Below are 18741 nucleotides of genomic sequence, written 5' to 3' on the forward strand. Positions count from 1 at the left end.
CCAACAGAGAGGCGGCCACGCGCTGGGTTTTATTCCAGAATAGTGTTTAATGTACGTACAGGAGAGTTACGGAGTCACAGCGAACGCGCCCCACGCGGGGCCATATTGTACATCTTTATTATCGTTTAATGAAAGTATTTGGTTCTCAGAGATACACAGACGGAGGGAGGCGCCCTGCTCTCGCTGCCCCCCGCCCCCCCCGGCGCGGTGCCCCCTCAGGGAGCGCTCGGCCAGGGGGACACGGCGGGCCCGGGGGAGCCCCGGCCTTAAGGCGGGTCACGGGGGGTCCTACACAACCCTACAGTTGTAAAAATAGAGAAAAGAGCGTTTACCAAAGATCGCACATGCGTCCAGAGACAGGCAGCTGTCGTACAAAGGCAGTAATAAAAAGTTCAGTGCAAAGTTGGAGGTTAGTAGAGGAAGAGGTCCTAGCGCAAGCTGCTGCTCTCGGATACAACAAGGTCTGGAGGGACAATTACACTGGCTGCAGGTCAAACGGTGCATAAAAGATTTTTTTTTTCCTTTTCAATAAACAAGATATAAAAAGCTGTTAAAACTACATTTTCAAGCTACTTAGCATACTGGTATATTCCATCCCAATCAAATATTTCCCTCTTTCACATCCATCTCAGTTTTTCTATGTAGCATGGTAAAATTCTTATTGCAACAATCAGTTTTTTCGTAATTGAGAATAGTGCAAAGAGGTGCAAACTTGGTGCTGGTCCTGGAGAGGCCAAGGCCAGATCCCACAGACAACATAAAATCCATGACCATAAAAAGCTCCAGCCAGTGACGATTTTGAAAAAGAAGGGAAAGGCACAAAATGAGTTAAGCTATGAAGAAGAATAAATCAGAAGTCAGGACATGTGCTAACAGTAATACAGTACTATACTTTTTTTTCAGTCCAGACAACTGTTAAAACTGCAAATAATTTTTAAAGGATTTTAGTTTAATTGTATTTTGTGCTGTAAGACACTGTGCTTTAATAGCAAACTGCAAAAAAGGCAGTCCATATTGCTTTCATTTTATTTCACAATGGAACGTTTCACAAAAACAGTAGTCTACTTTCCTGTGTTTAAGTGACTTGTGATTCTAATGATGGAATGGAGTAAGTCTCAAAAGCATCAAGTGAGCAGGAAATATATCAGTTAGTTATATAGTTTATTATTTACAGGCTATATACTAAATGAAAAATATGCAGAGGATGCCTACTACAACTGGGATTTGTTAGCGCCCATTAGTATTGGCCCAGTTTCTAACATTCAAGGTATCACTAGCTTTTTAATTGCAATAATTCTTATGAAATTGGACCGTGAATCATTTAGGCACCAGGAGATTCAAGTTTACTTCTCTCTTCTTTATTGAAGAGAGATTGGTCAGTAGCAGGGGAAGGAAGATTGGATTATAAAATAGGTTTTTAGTGTTGGGTAGACAGAAGGCTTTCCCTGTATTGTGTCCTCATTCATAGTTGCATATTTCACTTGAAAAGTTTGCTTCACGAAAGTTTGTTTCACGATTTTGTACTAAAGAAATGTGCAACTTTAGAGCTTTCTTTACACAGAACATGAACATCCTAAATCCCAAATAAGGTGAACAAAAAGGTGACACCTGTAGTGCAGAAAGGCCTAATTAAGTAACCAGTGGTACAAATGGGAGGCAGTGACATTTGCACTCCTCTGTCACGATATATTCAAATCTAATGTTCCTTGAAATGAAGTAGTTTACTGGGAGTGAGAAACAGTATTGCTGTGAACTGCTAAAGGAAAAAAAAAAAAACAACAGCCAAGTTCCTCTCTCAAAGCTGTTAATATGAACTAATTTCTGGCCTGCAATTCAGCCAGCAGTGGTGCTTTTCAATTAGAGGCCACCCTTTCCCTGGAAGCACAGATGCAAATGCCACTTTGGATTAGTGTTTGAATCTGTTCCACACTTAATCACTGCAGTATTGAAAAGTTCTAGAAATTACAACAAAAACCCCCACTGAGAAGCCGGGTACATTTCTTACAGTACCACATTCAGCCAGTCTTCATTCAATTTTTGGAGACCATGGGTAGAAGATGGAGTAGAAAAAAAACTTATTTAAGTTGAACAAATTGTGAAGATTAGTATAAGTGATGCTATTTGTAAATAACACATCCTGGGAAAAGGCTTCCAGTAGGACCTGCAAGGTATCAAATATGAGAATGTTCCCCCTGTATAAGGAGCTCAAAGTTAATATGTATACATATTTAAATACCAGAAATGAGGTAAAAGAGAAGCATTTGAATTATAAGGCACCATTATTTACAACTTCCACTATTGGCACTCACTCCAATAAGTCTCAGAGAAGCATGAATCTGGAATTAAATGTTCTTAAGGAATTTTTCCAGCCCTTCAACCTTCATTTCTACAGGTGTGTGTGCAGACACCAAAAGTTTACCTGTCGCTGTTTCTGTGATGTCTCATTAGTAGTGGGAATGTACTCCTAAAATATGCAATTTCTTTGATGTTCTCCAGCATCGTGTCATGGATGACACAACAGTGACAACAAATTAAAAGCAAAAATGCACTGCATCCACAGGCCTAATGACTGAGTTATGGTTCAACCAACCAGCATGGTCAAACTGCTCAACTCACCTTCACTGATAGTTTAAAAATCCCTTCCTTTACCCACAACTCTTAAATGCTTACAAACGATGCTTTGATAACATCACATGGGTATAAACCAGGTTTTTCTTGCAATCCTCCAAATTAGGCTACCTGAACATTGGTCCAACATATCTGTTGAAATGGCGAGTCTCTTGTTTTCAGATGTACAGGTTATCTTCAAGTAGGAAGATGCACAAAGCACAAGTGAATACGACTGTTCTGGTCCGACTGAGTTCACAGGTAGGGTACAGCAGTCAGTCGATACCAGCTAACAGTCTCCTTGCTCAAGTTGAAGTCCTTCAGTGGGAGTGTAATTCCACCTAGGAAGAAGTTCTCACGTAACGATTCTGCACTGAGCACACTTAACTGCAGCTCCCTCTGTTTCAGAGTCTCCATGCTGTATCCGCTGTACACGAGCTGGGAGGTGAGAAGTGAAGAATTTTCTGGTTAGCCAAAAGAAATTACCCAGACTGCGCTTTCTTCTGCCTGCCCAGCCACTGACAGATGTCTGAACTACACACTGTGACCATTCAGCACATCCCTTTCTCAGACAATGGGCTGAAGGACATCCCTGTTTTATTTTGTGCTCCAAATGTTAAGTATTTAAAATGACTGAAGTACTATTTACACACCAAGAGTTCTGAATTAATGTTTGTCCACATCATGAGTCAGTAAATCCAGGGCTGGGGGAGTTTAAGATTCCTTACCTTCTCCACATCACTCCCCAGAGTCAGTCTGAGAAATTTCTGCTTCCTTGTAATAGCACACTGACCCACTAAGATGCTTTATAAGATCTTATGCTATAAGATGCTTTATATTTAATCAGGGCACAAAGTTTTTGGAAACAGTTCATTTTCCATTTTTACATATTCATGTATTTTTTTAGACTACTTTAAGTGTAAAGCAGTAATATTTTAATTACTGCTTAGAATAAGAGATTACAGTAAGCTATAGGAAGTCATCACATAAATTTTAACTTGCCATTTCATTGAAAGTTGGGTTTCTTGTCTTCCGGGAGATTTTGGTTTTGCGTTTGGATGTTTTGTGCGTGTCTGGAAGTAAATAGGTTTTCACATAGGGATTTGGATCTGCACCATCTTCTGTGACCTACAGACAAACAAACAACATAAGTTAGAAAACTAATTAGTGCATAACTGCATATTCATTGTCAAGTGTGCAGACTTTGCAATTGAGCTAATCAAAAGCAGCAGTTAATTAAGCAGGAAAATTTAGAAGAAAAGAAAGAGTTTACCATTTCTGCATCAATCTAAGTCAAGATGGTAACTGAGAAAATGGAAAGTTTTTGGCAGTGAGGGCAGCATCTCCACTTACCAGGTCTTTGATGTGCATCACCATGACAAATAGAGTGCTATTTCTATAGGATATGGACAGCTTCACTTCTCCTCCCACTTTGCCTGAGGTAGGACTTGATGGACTTGTATCTGAAACAACAGACAATTATTTCTTCTGTAATACTGGTATATTTTCATCACTACTACACTGACTTATCACATACGGGAACGTACAAGCCTTAGACCAAGTTCAGTTCCTGATTTTATTTCTAGCTCTCCAACAGGGGAAAGGCTACAGGCTTTAAAGGTTTTTGCATTCTCTTGCAAGAACCAGCCTGGAGGTTTGGAGTGAAAACCTGAATAATTCAGGCAAGCCATAAACAAGCCCAGGTGATCACACACATTATTGAAATTTTTGGTATGTATGTCCTTGAAATTGTATGTAGGCACATTTGAAAAGACAGTGATGCAGCTTTCAATGAGAGAAAACTACAGTTAAGTAAAAAACATTTCAAAGATTCACGCTGTAAATGTGTCAAACTATATAATTCAATTTATAAACATCTCTTACCTGCAGGTCTGGATATTCCATCTATTCCTTCCACTTTGTCATCACGAAGTAATGGATGGAAAAAAGTATAAACAAGATCACACTAAATTTGGAAGAAATGTTACATGTTAGTTTAAGTGTTAAAAAGCACCAAAACTTGAAAACTTGCATTTGATTTAAATTATGTGCACTCACTTCTGCCACCTCTGGAGAACTGTTCATCAGGCTCTGTATGTAGCTGTTGAGCTCCACTTTTCTTTTGGCTGCTACATCTTTGATATGTGTTCTTCCCAGGACCATCTTATTAGGAAAGCTACATGAGAAGAACACAGAGTTTTCAGTTACTTTATCAGAAGTAAGTACAGTGGGATTTCACTGTCATTTCCATCCTGATGTGCTGACATCTGGGGTTTTTTTGCCAATCCAGAGTAGAAACACAGCATGTCGATAGGTTATGACACTCCAGAAAGGCAAGGAAATATTTATAGGTAATTACTATATGTGATGTGACACACAGACCACAACACTGAGATGCCCCTCTGGATCTCCTCCTTAAAACTGAGAGACAACTGCTTTCTCCCTTAATTGCCAGCTCTGAGGTCTAGTTTGCCCCTCAGCAGTTTTGTCTCCATTTCAAGCTATTTCTTCCCCCACCCAGCTGGGAGCAGTTTTGTTGCTTTGGTAATAGTGATGAGTGAGTTAGGAACATACCCTGGTAATTTCCAAAGAGGAAAGAGAATGCCAAGTTTGTTGTGGAGCTCCTGGAACTCATCAAATGTTCGGAAGACAAATGTTGGCTCAATTTGCCCTTCTCTCAAAACTCTCACTACATAGATCTGCCCAAAACACAAAAATAATAGTTGATATAAAAACATTATAAAATGACTTAACAATATAATTTTCTTCACAATCAACTCCTTCTCCTGTAGCAGCCCTTCTCCTGAATACATATCCCATTACTATAGCCCTTATTCCAACATTGGCATTTCATAGTAGAGTTAGAATTCTAAGTAGCCCTTCATGCAAAGTAACATCACATGGTCTTCCCCACAAGGTAGATCCACAGCTGACTCACATGAAGAGTGATGATGAAGGCAGGTAAGGCTGAACTGTGCACAATCTCCCTTTGAAGCCTCACTGGAAGTCCATACCAGGTATACAAAATGTTAACACTGGTGCAGGATTACACTGAGACATGTATCTGTGGGGCCAGAACTACCACAGAACCTTTCAGGTGTATTTTTTTCAATTCAATTCCCTCTTGATTCTAAAGGATTCCACCTTTAAAGTGATAATTTGGTGGGAGGATGGCAAGTGCACTGCATTATACAAAAATAATTTTTTTAAGTATGGTGAGTCACAGGATACATTCACATTATTCAAGGGAAATGAAGTTAGAGGGCTGCACAGAAAATTCAGTTCAGCATCCTCATTTTATGGGCAGAGGAGTTACACTTTTAATGTATAATTTAACTTTTAAAATCTAGACAGAATCTAGACCATTCTAACAGTTTCCTGGAAGAGGCGAGGCTGTTTTGGCTTAGACCAGGATACTCAAATACATTTATTATACAGTGATTCAGTACAAAGCTCTTCACTTCCAGCATTAGTCAGATTTGTTCTGCTTTCCCTTGTTGGTGTCTTACCAGAATAAGACATTTATAGCAAACACAGCTTGGAAAGAGATGTGCATTTCCATCTGTCAATATAGCTCATGTTATAGAAAAGTTCAGGACAATGTACCTTGAGCTGATTTCTCCAGCCCAGCAAATAGTAGTAGAGAAATTAAACAACTAAAAAAATTTGAAGAAGGTTGCACATCTGCATAGGGACACAAACATTAAGTCTCAAAGTGTAACCCAGGTCTATTAAAATCCTGAGGGCAAATTGCAGTGGTTGGTGCCTCTAGTAAGACTAAGAGTGTAAGTGCATTAGTAGAGAAAACAATGCTTATACTTAGGAGGAACAAATCAAACTTTAATGGAAGGTCAGACCAAAACCAGAGTGTCTCATTTTACAACTCCTACTCAGGAAGGAGCCATTTTACAGAAGGCAGCTACATAAAAGCCCATCAACATGACTCAAATTTCTGTATTTTAAAATAATCTCCACCAACACTACTTCTGCCCTTTCTACTTCCTTCTAGATGCTTTACAAGAGGTGTTTTCATTTTGCAAGATATTATGGGATGCTAGAAATGCCAGTCTGTACTCTAGCAGTGCTTTTGCTGGTTTACCCTGGCCAGCAGCTCAGCACCCACACATCTGCTTGCTCACTCCCACCCCCTCACCAGTGGGACAGTGGGGAGAACAAGAGCAAGAGTGAGAAGATCGTGGGCTGAGATAAAGACACTTCTGGGGAGGGAAGGTGACGCAAGACAATCGCCACAGCCCACAGGAAGATCCATGCTCAGCCAGTTCCCAAACAGCTACCCTGGAAGACAACCCTCTCCCATCTCCTGCTTTCTTCCCCTACACCTGCCTTTTATTGCTGACAGTGACATTATACACTGTGGAATAGCCCTGTGGCTGGTTTTGGTCAGCTGTCCCTGTCCCTTCCCTGTGTCTTGTTGGAAGAAAATACTCCATCATCCTCCCTGAGTGGAAACAGCTCCCAGGTACTTACGTAGTGTTTATCTGGGTTGTATCTCTTCTGATACGTGAACACAGACACTTGTTTGATTCGGCCGTCTTGTTTGAGAGAATAGGTTTTAGCAGAAAACGACAGGATGGGCTCATCATTAGAAGGCAGACCTGAGAAACGCAGCTGAGCCAAGTTGTGAATGAAGAAATTGAACTTTGTGGCAACACTCCCCAGACTGGATTCGATCAGCCTAGAAAAAGGAAACGTCAAAACACACAAAAGTGGTTCTGTCAATGCATCAGACTCAAGCTGAAGAAAAATAAACCCTATTTCTTATGGACAAGGAAAAGGTTTTTGAGTGATCATTGGGCTATATAAATAGTATCATATCAACATTTAATAGAAGACTCAGTATCCAAATTTGGAATAGGTTTTTAGTGAAGATGTGAAGGCTTTCCAGACACGCATCCAACTTTGGAGCCCTGGCAAGACATGGACTGTTGCAGCAGATCCAGAGGAGGGCCACAGAAATTATCAGAAGGATGAACACCTCTCCTGTGAGAACAGTCTGAGAGAACAGGGATTGCTCAGACTGGAGAAGGCTCTGGGGAGATCTAATTGTGACCTGTCACGGGGAAGCCATTCCTACTTAAAGGGAACTTATAAAATAGGGACAAACTTTTTAGCAGCACCTGCTGCAAGAGTACAAGGAATAAAGTGTATGAGGATAGATTCAGATTAGATATAAGAAAGATAATTTTTTTACAGAAAGATTGGTGCAACACCAGAACAGGTTGCCCAGAGAGATTGTGGATGCCAGGACATGTCTCTGAGGAAATTTACCTAGTTGTGGATGTCCCTGCTCAGTGCAGGAGGATTGGTCTTAGATGGCCTTTAAAGGTCCCTTCCTGCCTAAACTTTTCTATGATTCTAAGTTGCATGCACACCACTGCAGTTTCCTCTGTGTATCTGAAGTACAGTAACACTTTTATAACACATTGCAACATCTCAGTTACACTGTATGCACTCCTCCACTTACACTTGGTCATCATCCCTCCCTCCCCAGTGTGCAAAATCACTTCTCCAAGAGAGAACTTCTTTACCATGCTTTCCATCATATACTCTGCTATTAAATAATTTAGGATGTATTCAAAATGTAACTGTTAAACAGCCAGACAGAGTTATTTACTCTCAGCACTTTAAACCAACATTTCACACCAGGTCACCCCTAAAATCTAGGCAAGGTACTTTAGCACAAGCATTACTCTTACACAGAATTGATCACTTATGTAGTTAACTGATCTTTCATGATTGTTCAGTGTAACTGTTCAACTTGTACAGACACATTTGTGACCATCCCTAGTAGGTTTTTCCTAACAGAAATCTCCCATTAAGAGGATGATACTGGGAGATTTTTTTAGTTTTCCCTTATCCAGTACCTTGTAAAGAAAATGGTGGCTTCTGCATCTGTTGTTTGGGGCTGGAGAGCATCTTGGACATACTTCAAGTCCTGAACCCCACTTAGTTCTGGTAGCCCAGAAGAAAGCATCTACAAAAAATTGAAATTTAGTTTTAATGCAATAAACCAAATATGATTTTATACAGAAACGATTAAGACTCAGACCCTCAAATTCATTTCTAACTGCATTAATTTGCTTAATACTAACAGCAATAGACACCAATTACTTATAATCAGCTGTTATTCACTATTTCTGCTGAATTAAAAGCAGTTAAAAACTCTTTACAGTGCAATTTGTGATAGTATATTAGTTTTAAATTTTCAAGAAAGAGGTAGGCAGTAAAAAAGCTTACAAGATTCCTAATGAAGCTTTCCCAAAAAGTAGATCAGATGTTTCTGGCTTTTAAAAAAGGCATGCATTATGAATTTCTGCAGCATAAAAAGCACAGTTTTTAATACAACCCAGCATGACAGATCTATCAATTCGATTGAATGTGAGAAATGATTACCAATGAAAGCAGGTTAAGGAAGAGGCTGGCATGTTTCCTTATCAAGTTGTAAGCTTGGCAACAGAGATCCACAAACAGCTGAAAACGAATTGTGGGTTTTTCTCCCCCATTAATGACATAAGCCATATCTGATGTCAGCACAAAAGGAGCTCGATCCCTGTTCAAAAAGCACAGAATTTGTGAGTTCTTCATAAGGTCTCTTCATTGTCATGTGCTTCCTGCTGCCCTCCATCCCCAGCCTGAGGTAATGATATTAAATATTCCATTAACACCGTTTCACAGGTTCGGGTTGGGTTCCTCTCCCAAGTGCTGTCCCAGGTGACACAGCACATTGACATGGTTCTGGACCTACAGCAGATCTCCCAGAGCAGCACTTGGAAAGAAAATCACTTCATTCTCTACATTGCTAAGGTACAGAGAATACCTTTTAAAGCTACCAAACATTTGTGCATGTCCCAGAAACTTCCCAAAGTCGATGTGGAACATATGCCCGGTGTTCCGGAGCATTATGTTATCGTTGTGGCGGTCACAGATTCCCAGGACATAAGTGGCTACACAGCATCCTGCACAAGAGTAGATGAAGTTCTCTGAAGCCTGGGAGGGAGAGAAAAGAAATGAACTGAGATCAACTATCAGTTAAAAAACATAATGCATGTATTCAACAGTCAACCTTGATGAGTGCAAAGTCCAACCCAGGCAAAAAAAATTTCCCTTTTTTTCCCAAATACTGTTCTTCAAATAGTTAGCTTTGCCAAAATCTCTTGATATCCCACTTTCCAGCAAAAATAGTTTTATTTTTAACATAAATGAAAGAGAAAACAGGACTTAGCAAAGAAAAGGGTACAAGACTTGTATTTCCAATGCATTGTAATGGCATTATAGCCCAAAAAAAGATTTTAATTTTTGAATCTCATGTGTACAAGAAGAGGCCACTGCTCCTAAACTACAATTAAGAGCAGCCACTATTCTCCCCTCTTAAATTTAAAGTACATTTTTTCTATATCCAATAAAAACTCTTGATGAGAATCCTGAGAATCCATCTGGCTCCTTTTTATAGGTGGGGGGATTTTAATTTGCTCTTTTTCAAGTATAGAAAAAAATTGAGTTTCTTAAATATACAAACTAAACATTTCAATGGAAGACCTGGAATATGAATTTCATTCTTTCATCAGATTGTACTTAGCCCTTTGAAATGATTTTCAGAAACAAAAAACAGTGCTGCAAAGTTACCTTTTCATACTCCTCCTCTGTAGGATTATACTTCCGCAACCATTCAGCCAGAGGCTTGTCCTTAAAAGAACCTGTCACTCCATATTCCACTTGAATTTTCCTAAGTGTATCTGAAGCAGGAACAAGCTCTACCATGCCTTGAGATAGAATAAAATAAAGTGTATTTAGCCATCTCCTTAAGTGATGCTGCATTTTTATTAGTCATTCCTAACAATGATAAATCTTGCAGTTTTAGACCAACCTCCTTGAAAACCTGGTCATATGTAAAAAAAATTCTATTAGTGCCCCAAGCATTTCCACAGACTATGCTACAAAGTAAACCATGAAACATGCAGCAATCCAACTTAGATTCTTTCACTACAATTAGTTACAGTTGCTACAATACATACTTAAGTTATACTTTGAATAATTAGTTTCTACCACACAAACTTTTACTCTAAATTGGGCAAAACACTTTGATGCTGGCAATTCCCACACATTGATAGTGAATTAATCTAGTAACTTTATCTGCTGTCAAGTGTTGAAACAGACCAGACAGTGGGCTTCACATGTGGCCTAACTTTGGAGAAATAATTTGCTAAAAATATTTGTACAGCTAAATCATAAAAGGAAAACATTTAGTTGATTAACAAAATTTTACTTCTATTTTGGCAAGAGCTACTAAAGGTACATCTGTAATTTACATCCATTTGACTCTTCCCCTTCAATCTTTTGAGTACTTTAAGGACACTAATATTAGCAACAAGAAAAAAAAGCTACATAAATCAAGTCATCATACAAAGTAGGAGGAAAAGCCATCTGTTTCTCTAAAAAGCAAGTCTTACATAAATAGAAGCTTTTTGCTTAGTTTTGCCAACCTAAATTTCCATACTTTCCATGTATTTAAGAGTTTTGGTCATGCTGTTCATCTGACAAAAGAAATATTTAATTTATTGTTTAGCCTCTTAAATATCTTTGGTTTCCATTGGCTAGCTGTGGAGAATTAGCTAAAACTAGCAAAAAGCATGTTCAAGGTGCAAGGCGCAGTATTTGCACTCAGAGTTCTGTGACCTACTTTCAAACCCCAGAGACAACTTCATATTGCCAAGGAACTTTCACCAGAATATGACACAAATGCTGGGGGACAATGTGTGCATGTCAAGGGCTGGTTCAAATTTTTCTTCTTTTTGCACGTTTCAGTACCAGAATAATACTGACTGACTCAACTGCAGCAGATTCCAAATACTTCAGCATTTTGGTTTGCATTGGAATACTTTCACCATAATTAAACTTTCAGAGTAAGGATTGCTGTACCAACATTATTTTCTTGTGTTGGAGTAAGAGCATGAAGAGCAACCTTGATTTTTATCACTGTATTTGTTTGTCCCACTGTTCACTGACAACAGAACACTCAAGAAAACAAATCTGGATGCCCCTCAGCCATCAGGAAATTCAGAACAATCAAAAACAATTATTATACTCTCAAGTACTGAAGTTCCTTGCAGTAGAACTGCTCCTTGGCACCTTCTGCCCAGAGGTTTTTCATTATCAGTGTGACAAGAAATTGAATGGGGGAAGCAAAGATTAAAAGCAGCATCTGGTTTAGCACCTCGATCTTTTCCAGTTGAGAGACACTTGAAGATAACCATCCTTAGATCCAGCCCCTCCTGCAGCCAGATCTTATCCATGATCTTAATCATTTGTAAAGCCAACATATCTTGTCTCAGATCTTCTCCAACCTTAAATGGAAAAATAAAAAGTTAACCAGTGACATGGTAAACTTGAAAAAGAAAAAGGCTACAACTGAACTTTCACATGTGGTAGATTTTTGTTTTATGGACTGTTCACTTGTTGCTTTGTAGACACACGGGAGCAAACTCATGGAATAACTAAGCTTATTGGTCTATGCTAAAATTAATTGATACCAATGAAATAGTGATCACCATTAAACTTGTTTATTTTCTCCAATACACATGTAAGGCCTACCTTAAACATCACATTAATTTCTTCTCCCAGCGGGTCTGCATTTATCAGTGCAACTTTGAGTGGTACTGCATTGGAGCTGAAGAAAGAACAGGCCTGCAAGTAGATTTAATGTCAATGGTCAGAAAGGACTATTCCTGCTAGCCCAGAAAACAAGACATTCTGACAACAAGCAGGTTTGACACACAATGTGTCTATTCAGACTTTGAACATTTCCACTGTGGTGAATACGTGCTTCCTTTGAATAACGAGCCCTTTGGCTGTTATTTGTTGAATTCTTGTACAAAAGCCAACAGTGCTGCACAGTGATGTTTCAAACATTCTGAAGGGAAGAGTGAATAAAACATGAATAAATATTTTATCAGCAGCTGTTTCTTGAAACCTAGAAGATGTATTAAAAATGTGTATTTGTGTGTTTCACAGTATCTTCTCATTTATCTGCTTTCAAGTCCCTGCTCATGATTTAATAGTTACAGTAGAGAAGGAAAGTGAGATGAGCTGTCTCTCAAACACAGGATTAGTTCAAGCGTTAACAAACCTTTAGGTTTTCAGTCATGCATGATGATATAATCAAGACTGTGGTTGAGCAGATATTGTCAAACCTTGCAGAGTTCTGGAAAAATAATTTACCTGCTTCTCCTACATTATTACTTGCTGGACCTTCACAATAAAATAAAGCCACTGCCTCACTCTCCAGCATATCTGGACACAATCAGTATCAGGTAGTTTCACAGTATTTATTCACTGCTTGAACTTTATATTCTTGGTCAATTTCCTCTTTTGATTACTAATGCACACAGGACATTTTCATGCACTTTCAGGATAGCTGGTCTCAGGAGACAGGGTCTGAAGATGTAATAAGTTATTATAGATATATGTCTATGTTTTTTAACCCAAGTGCCTTTGTTTGTTTTACACTGTATTTGTGCACATTTTATCTTTGCTCACCGCATTTTGCTGCCTTATTCAGTGTTTTTGATTAGACCCCATCTCCACAGCATAAAGAGCTTCCAAGCACCTGAAGTGGTCTTTTTCATTTGTAAAAGCTTTACCTAGTTGAAATTTTTACAGAAGGGTTTTAAAACCCTGAATGTGCAGTACCTTAATATTTAACTCTTTTGCCACAAGACTGGGATTGAGAGGCAAACGGCATTTGTTCTTCAAGAAAAACAACTGCACACGCTCCATGCCATTTTGCAAGGCAGCCTGCAGACAGAAAGAAAATTCAGCTGACATTTTCCTCATTGAATCATCTACAGAAAACTTCTGGACAAAGTTACCCTCAAGGCACTATTTTTACTCCTCAATGTCAAAGGAACGCTAAAAACTACAGCTCCTGGTTTAGCTATGATAAATACATAAGCCTAGCAATGTAACACTCATCACACAAGTTTGTGGGGTTTTTTTTGACTGAACCAGATGACAGCATCCCACTCTATCAAACTCTGAGTTCTATCATCAGCACAAAAACAGATATCCCATTCCTTTGCATGATGAGATCATTCTTCAGCAGTAGTAGGTTTAAATTCATTTTCAGTTGATCATACACAGAAACAATCCTATACTTTCTTCCCCTGTCACCTCACCACCGTATGTTTCAGGTGACAAACTTGACAAAAGCATCAACTTCATCAAACCTTGCAGAGCAACAGGTTCATAAAACTTCCTATACATTTACATAACATTTTGAATTTAGACTAAAAAGATAATTAAGTGGATTAGTTTTGAATTAAAAACATATACACACCTGCCGAGCAGATCCACTCATTTGCTTCACTCTTTCTGCTACCATTCCAAAAAGCTGCACTAGCCTGGTCTGCTTCTCCAGCTCTTCCCTCAGCCTTTTTCCACAGACTGAAAGAAAAGCTCCCAGAATTTGCTCATACCTTACACCAAACTTTGTATCATACAGTGTATCCTTAAGAAGCCTGAAATAAAGGATGTAAGTTAAATTTTCCTATGGAAAATACAGCAAACAATGCAATATTAAGATACTAAAATAGTTTAGTGAATCAGTACTATGTGTGTCTGAAGTTACTGATAGGATAGAAAAAACAAGAAGTTTGTGCTTTGCAGAGGCACTTTCATTAAAAAAAACCAAACCAACAAGCAGGCTCTACATTCTGTATAATCACCATTCATAACAACCACTGTTATGCTATTGAATGATGATGTTAAGAAGGACTTTTTATCTGAAATATTAATCTTGTGGCACCCACATGACACGAGCAATGAACAAAGAAGCCCTTACCAGTACAGGTAGTGTGCAATCCGAATGCTCCCCAGTGCCCGAGCCAAAAGAAATTTCACAAGAGCACTGTCAAGGTAGGTTTCATACTTCAATGCCTAAATACAATGGAAATTACATAAATCAGGTCTGCATTTCATTCCTGATGAAGACATATTTTGTGACTAACGCACTGACAGAGTTACTACAAATACTTTGGACAGTCACAAAGAGATGATTTACTCAAATTGTTTCCCCTACTGTGCATTCCAGTTAGAGGCACACAGCTGCACTTCTGCTACTGGTCAGAAGCAATTCCTTTGGGTTTTCAAGAGCCAGAAAAATTCAAACCTCTGTGCAGGCAGAAAGTCTTACCTGCACAAACTGAGGGAGGAAATCTGTTAATTCATCATCACTCAATGTCTCCATCCAGTTCACAGCTGTATTTCGTACTTCCTGATCAGCAAACCTAGAAAGTCACCACAAACCCACATCAAGCTTTCTCTGTTCATGTAGGATTTTTTCTTTTTTTGAGATCAGCTAGATAGAAAAGCAATCATATAAAGTCTTTAAAAGCTCAGTAAGGGACCTACAAGGCCCTTCTTCACCTAAGATGCAACCACATGTGCATGTTTAGGGCAAGCACACTCTCAAAACGCTGGCTGTATCAACTCCTGTCCTGCTGCATGTTAAACTTCAGAACCCTAACCACAGTTGCTGTGTTTTCACTACATGACTTGGGTAAGTATACATCAATAAAGTGAGCATGGGGTTCTTAAAAATTTTAAAAACATTCAACCTTTTCTGCAAGAAATTCAGCAGTATTTTCCCACAGAACACCATTCCAGGATCTTCTACCAAAGAATAGTAATTTAATGCTGAACAAAACACAAGAGAGTTTATTACAGTTTTCTTACTTTGAATCAAGTAGTTCCAGTGCAGCTAAGGGTGATAAAGGAGGCCACCTCTGAAGTAATGAATATATTTCTGGAAGACTTGCCCAGTCCCAGTGAGGGGCACTAACCAGTATTTTGGGTAGGCTATTAGGATGGCTATAACAATAATGTCTCTTCTCCCACAAAAATTCTTTATCTTCTTTCGACAGCCTGCAGACAAGAACATTTCAGAAGAAATGAAACCACCACCTGAATAACCCCAATGCCACTGATTGTTGTATTCAGACAGACAATTGAACACACAGAATGGAATTACATTGAAATTACTCTTTCCTCCACAAAAGTCAAAACAAGAAGCCAAATAAAGCCTCAAACATTAAGGAAACATTTGTTCAAATTTATCATTTGGGCAGGACAAAATGAAGTTTTAGTATAATCTGAAATAAACCAAAAACATTAATGTTTGGTGCAGATGAGTAGGAAAGGCTGCCAGAAAAGCTCCCATGGCACATGAACAGCCACTGCTGGAACACCCTGGAACTGAGAAACTGCCAAGAAGGAACAGGTGACTACAACAGGCAGGCAAAGGGACAGCAGTCTTGTAGCAAAAAACTGATAGCACCAGCCAAGGAAAACAGAAGGAAATTCATTAAGACAGTACCATGACTTCAAACGTTTAATTCCATCTCTTATTTAAGTCTCTACAGGTCTTCAAAATATATTAAAGAAATTTAACAGAAACTCAAGCATATATAAGCATTCCATGCCCTAGTTACAAATTGTCACATGCAAAAAGAGCCCAGCTCCCTTTGAAGAAGAGATGGACGTACCCAATGGTGCTATCCTTGGAGAGAATGGCAAGGAGACGTTCTCTCAATGGTTTTTCTAATGTTTCTACAGAATGATGCACAGTAGTCTTTGCAGCTTGAGGAATTTTATATTCAATATCAAAAGTATGGGATGGGAAATCAATCTGAAAAAAAAAATATATAGATGATGCAAGTCCTGCAGTAGACAAAGCTCATCCTTCCAGCAATCTCAGATGTTTGGGTATCTGAACACTTTAGTTCTACAAGTGAAACAGTTCCCAGATACTGTTTGCTGAGTATTTTTTTCCATCTCAATTCTTCTACATGACTACAGCTCCTAAATGTACAGCTGTGTTATTGCACAATGCAGTGGCTGGAGCACTCCTCAGAAGAGAAGTGAGAATGCTTAGAGCAGAGATAATCAGAGCTGTTCAAACCCACACCAGTGGTTTCCACCCAGCCACCCACTCAGGCCATGTTTTGGGACTGCTGAGCCATGCCTCCTAAGGCACCTTCCCTTTGGAGAGAAAACTGAATTGAGAAAGAGGAGTGCTTATGTTCTGTAAAGGAGCTGGAATTGCTACTGCTGGTGTCCAGACCACTCCCATCTCAGCACACATTTCTATGGATTGCTTTCAAAAACATTCTCTCCCAGTACTGACAGCATGTCATGCCAAAGCACTTCTGATTTCTCTTACTTCCAGACAGTTATTCAATAACAGATTTGCAGAGACTTCCAGGAGCTTCCCATTCTTTCCCCTTACAGTTTAGTAATCACTATTCTATACTGACTTTCAAATATTACTGAGCAGTACTTTCCCTCTCCCCAAAACATTCACCTAATATGACTTACAAATCACAATATTCAAACAAAGCACAGAGTAAATCAGAAGTAAGTACAACCTGCAATACTATTCTGTCCATATTTCCTTTCTTACTGGTCATCCCTGACAGATGATGTGGATGTGATGTGGTCCACAGCTGCAACAGCTTTGTCCCACTAGTTAACAATCTGAGAAAAGAACATGTACAGGTTATTAGCATCACAGTCTGTTTACTTCACCAAAATATTAGTTGTTTAGTTGAAATTAATTTACTGATTTTCACTGGCTGTCATCTGTACTTTAAGAGCTTTAAAGGGATGCACACAACTTTTAGGTGGAAAAGGCAAAGGAAAAAGTTCAGTGTTGATTTAGTTGACACAGGTAAATTAGGTGCTCCCTGTTCTTTAAGTCAGAAAAGGAATACTTTTGCCTCAGAGAAAAACTGAAAACACACACACACACACACACACACTCTTCTTAGCTTCTAGAAACAAGGCCCAGACATATGAATCTTACAGGCATCACCATTTGCTTGGACTTCTCAAATTACCAGATTCTGCAGGGGCATATTAAACGACATTTGCATTTGCCAGTGTATTCCCAACATTAATACCATTTCCAGCTGTAGTAGGGCACAACTGCAGACACTTCATAAATCAAGTGTTGAATGTTAGGTACAGAAAACTATCACTCTTTTGAAACCAAATATTGCTCAAAAGACTCCTTGAAGGCCAAGCCCTAAGTATATTTTGCAAGACATTTTAGGGTTTATAAGTATTTCAAATAAAGAACAGGCTGTTCTATGTAAATATTGATTAACTAGGAGCTTGTCATGCCAATAAAGATGACCAAATCATGCCACTAAAGCACAACTGACCAGCTTATTCTTTTCAATAATTCTCCAACTTAATACAGTTGCCACAGCCTTCTGTCTCATCCACAAGTAATGATGATGACTTAAGCCACTCCACATGCACTTCAGCAGAAAGAACTTAAACTTGGCTATGGATTCTTCCAAAACACATACATGACCACTTTTGTTCTCCCCATATTTCAGTTAGTTTCAAGTTGTAGCTCCTGCCTGACATTGATGCTATTTTCAACTGTAACTGGAGTATTTGGCTACCAGTTTTAATTACCCAGGTATGGATTTAATTTATGTGGACTGCAAATGGGTTAGACCACTAAGCATCTCTACAGCTCTTACATACAGGCCACTCAGCAAGCTCTGGCACAACACACACCATTGTAGTGCTCTGCATAAACAGAAAATACAGTTTTCTCCCCAAACTAACTCCTATGAGAACACCATGAAGACAAGATAAATTTGCAATTCAAATCAAAAGCTGTCCTTTCAAATACTGTGTAATGTGGTATTTAGATAGGAGACTGAAATGTAGCATTTAAACAGAAGGTTGAAATAAGCATCGTTTGTGAAAAGAAATCCAAGCTTTGGTGGAGACTGAAAGCAGCTGCAGGCCATCTTTGCAATGCAGGAAATCCTAAACTCTGTGACACTCTCAAGCTGTTGGAATCATCACCAGACAAAAGAGAAAGCAGAGCAAGTAAAGTCAAACCCAGAATCAGAGGACGCAAAGCACACGAAACAGCCACAAGCAACAGACAGCAGTAACTGTCCAGGAAAGGTCTGGCTGCCTTTCTGCAGCCTTGATGGACAATTTAAAGTCCCAGTAGGACCTAGAAGTCAGCAGCACACATAAATAGGAACCTTTAAGCATGAATGCAGAAGCTGTTTTGCAGTGGTGTGATCA

The 18741-nt window shown here is 39.0% G+C and overlaps 1 protein-coding gene across 2 annotated transcripts in view; it reads right to left on the reverse strand.

Annotated features, from left to right (window-relative positions):
• Window positions 1–27: 27 nt before the first annotated feature.
• Window positions 28–18741, reverse strand: part of PIK3C2A (phosphatidylinositol-4-phosphate 3-kinase catalytic subunit type 2 alpha) — a 50571-nt gene continuing 31857 nt past the window's right edge. For both annotated transcript variants that reach the window (XM_059848954.1, XM_059848953.1), the window contains exons 14-33: window positions 17049–17157; window positions 16167–16309; window positions 15358–15546; window positions 14816–14909; window positions 14465–14559; window positions 13961–14141; window positions 13315–13419; window positions 12217–12309; window positions 11840–11969; window positions 10252–10388; window positions 9446–9615; window positions 9022–9178; window positions 8493–8602; window positions 7096–7303; window positions 5182–5306; window positions 4666–4783; window positions 4492–4573; window positions 3961–4070; window positions 3610–3735; window positions 28–3045 (exon numbers count right to left, since the gene is read on the reverse strand). In XM_059848954.1, coding sequence (XP_059704937.1) covers window positions 2863–3045; window positions 3610–3735; window positions 3961–4070; window positions 4492–4573; window positions 4666–4783; window positions 5182–5306; window positions 7096–7303; window positions 8493–8602; window positions 9022–9178; window positions 9446–9615; window positions 10252–10388; window positions 11840–11969; window positions 12217–12309; window positions 13315–13419; window positions 13961–14141; window positions 14465–14559; window positions 14816–14909; window positions 15358–15546; window positions 16167–16309; window positions 17049–17157 — 2665 coding nt within the window. In that variant the 3' untranslated portion in view covers window positions 28–2862. The remainder of the gene's footprint in view (window positions 3046–3609; window positions 3736–3960; window positions 4071–4491; window positions 4574–4665; window positions 4784–5181; window positions 5307–7095; window positions 7304–8492; window positions 8603–9021; window positions 9179–9445; window positions 9616–10251; window positions 10389–11839; window positions 11970–12216; window positions 12310–13314; window positions 13420–13960; window positions 14142–14464; window positions 14560–14815; window positions 14910–15357; window positions 15547–16166; window positions 16310–17048; window positions 17158–18741) is intronic.

The sequence above is a fragment of the Haemorhous mexicanus genome, chromosome 6 (genome assembly GCF_027477595.1).
Source record: "Haemorhous mexicanus isolate bHaeMex1 chromosome 6, bHaeMex1.pri, whole genome shotgun sequence".
In the NCBI taxonomy this organism is placed as follows: domain Eukaryota; kingdom Metazoa; phylum Chordata; class Aves; order Passeriformes; family Fringillidae; genus Haemorhous; species Haemorhous mexicanus.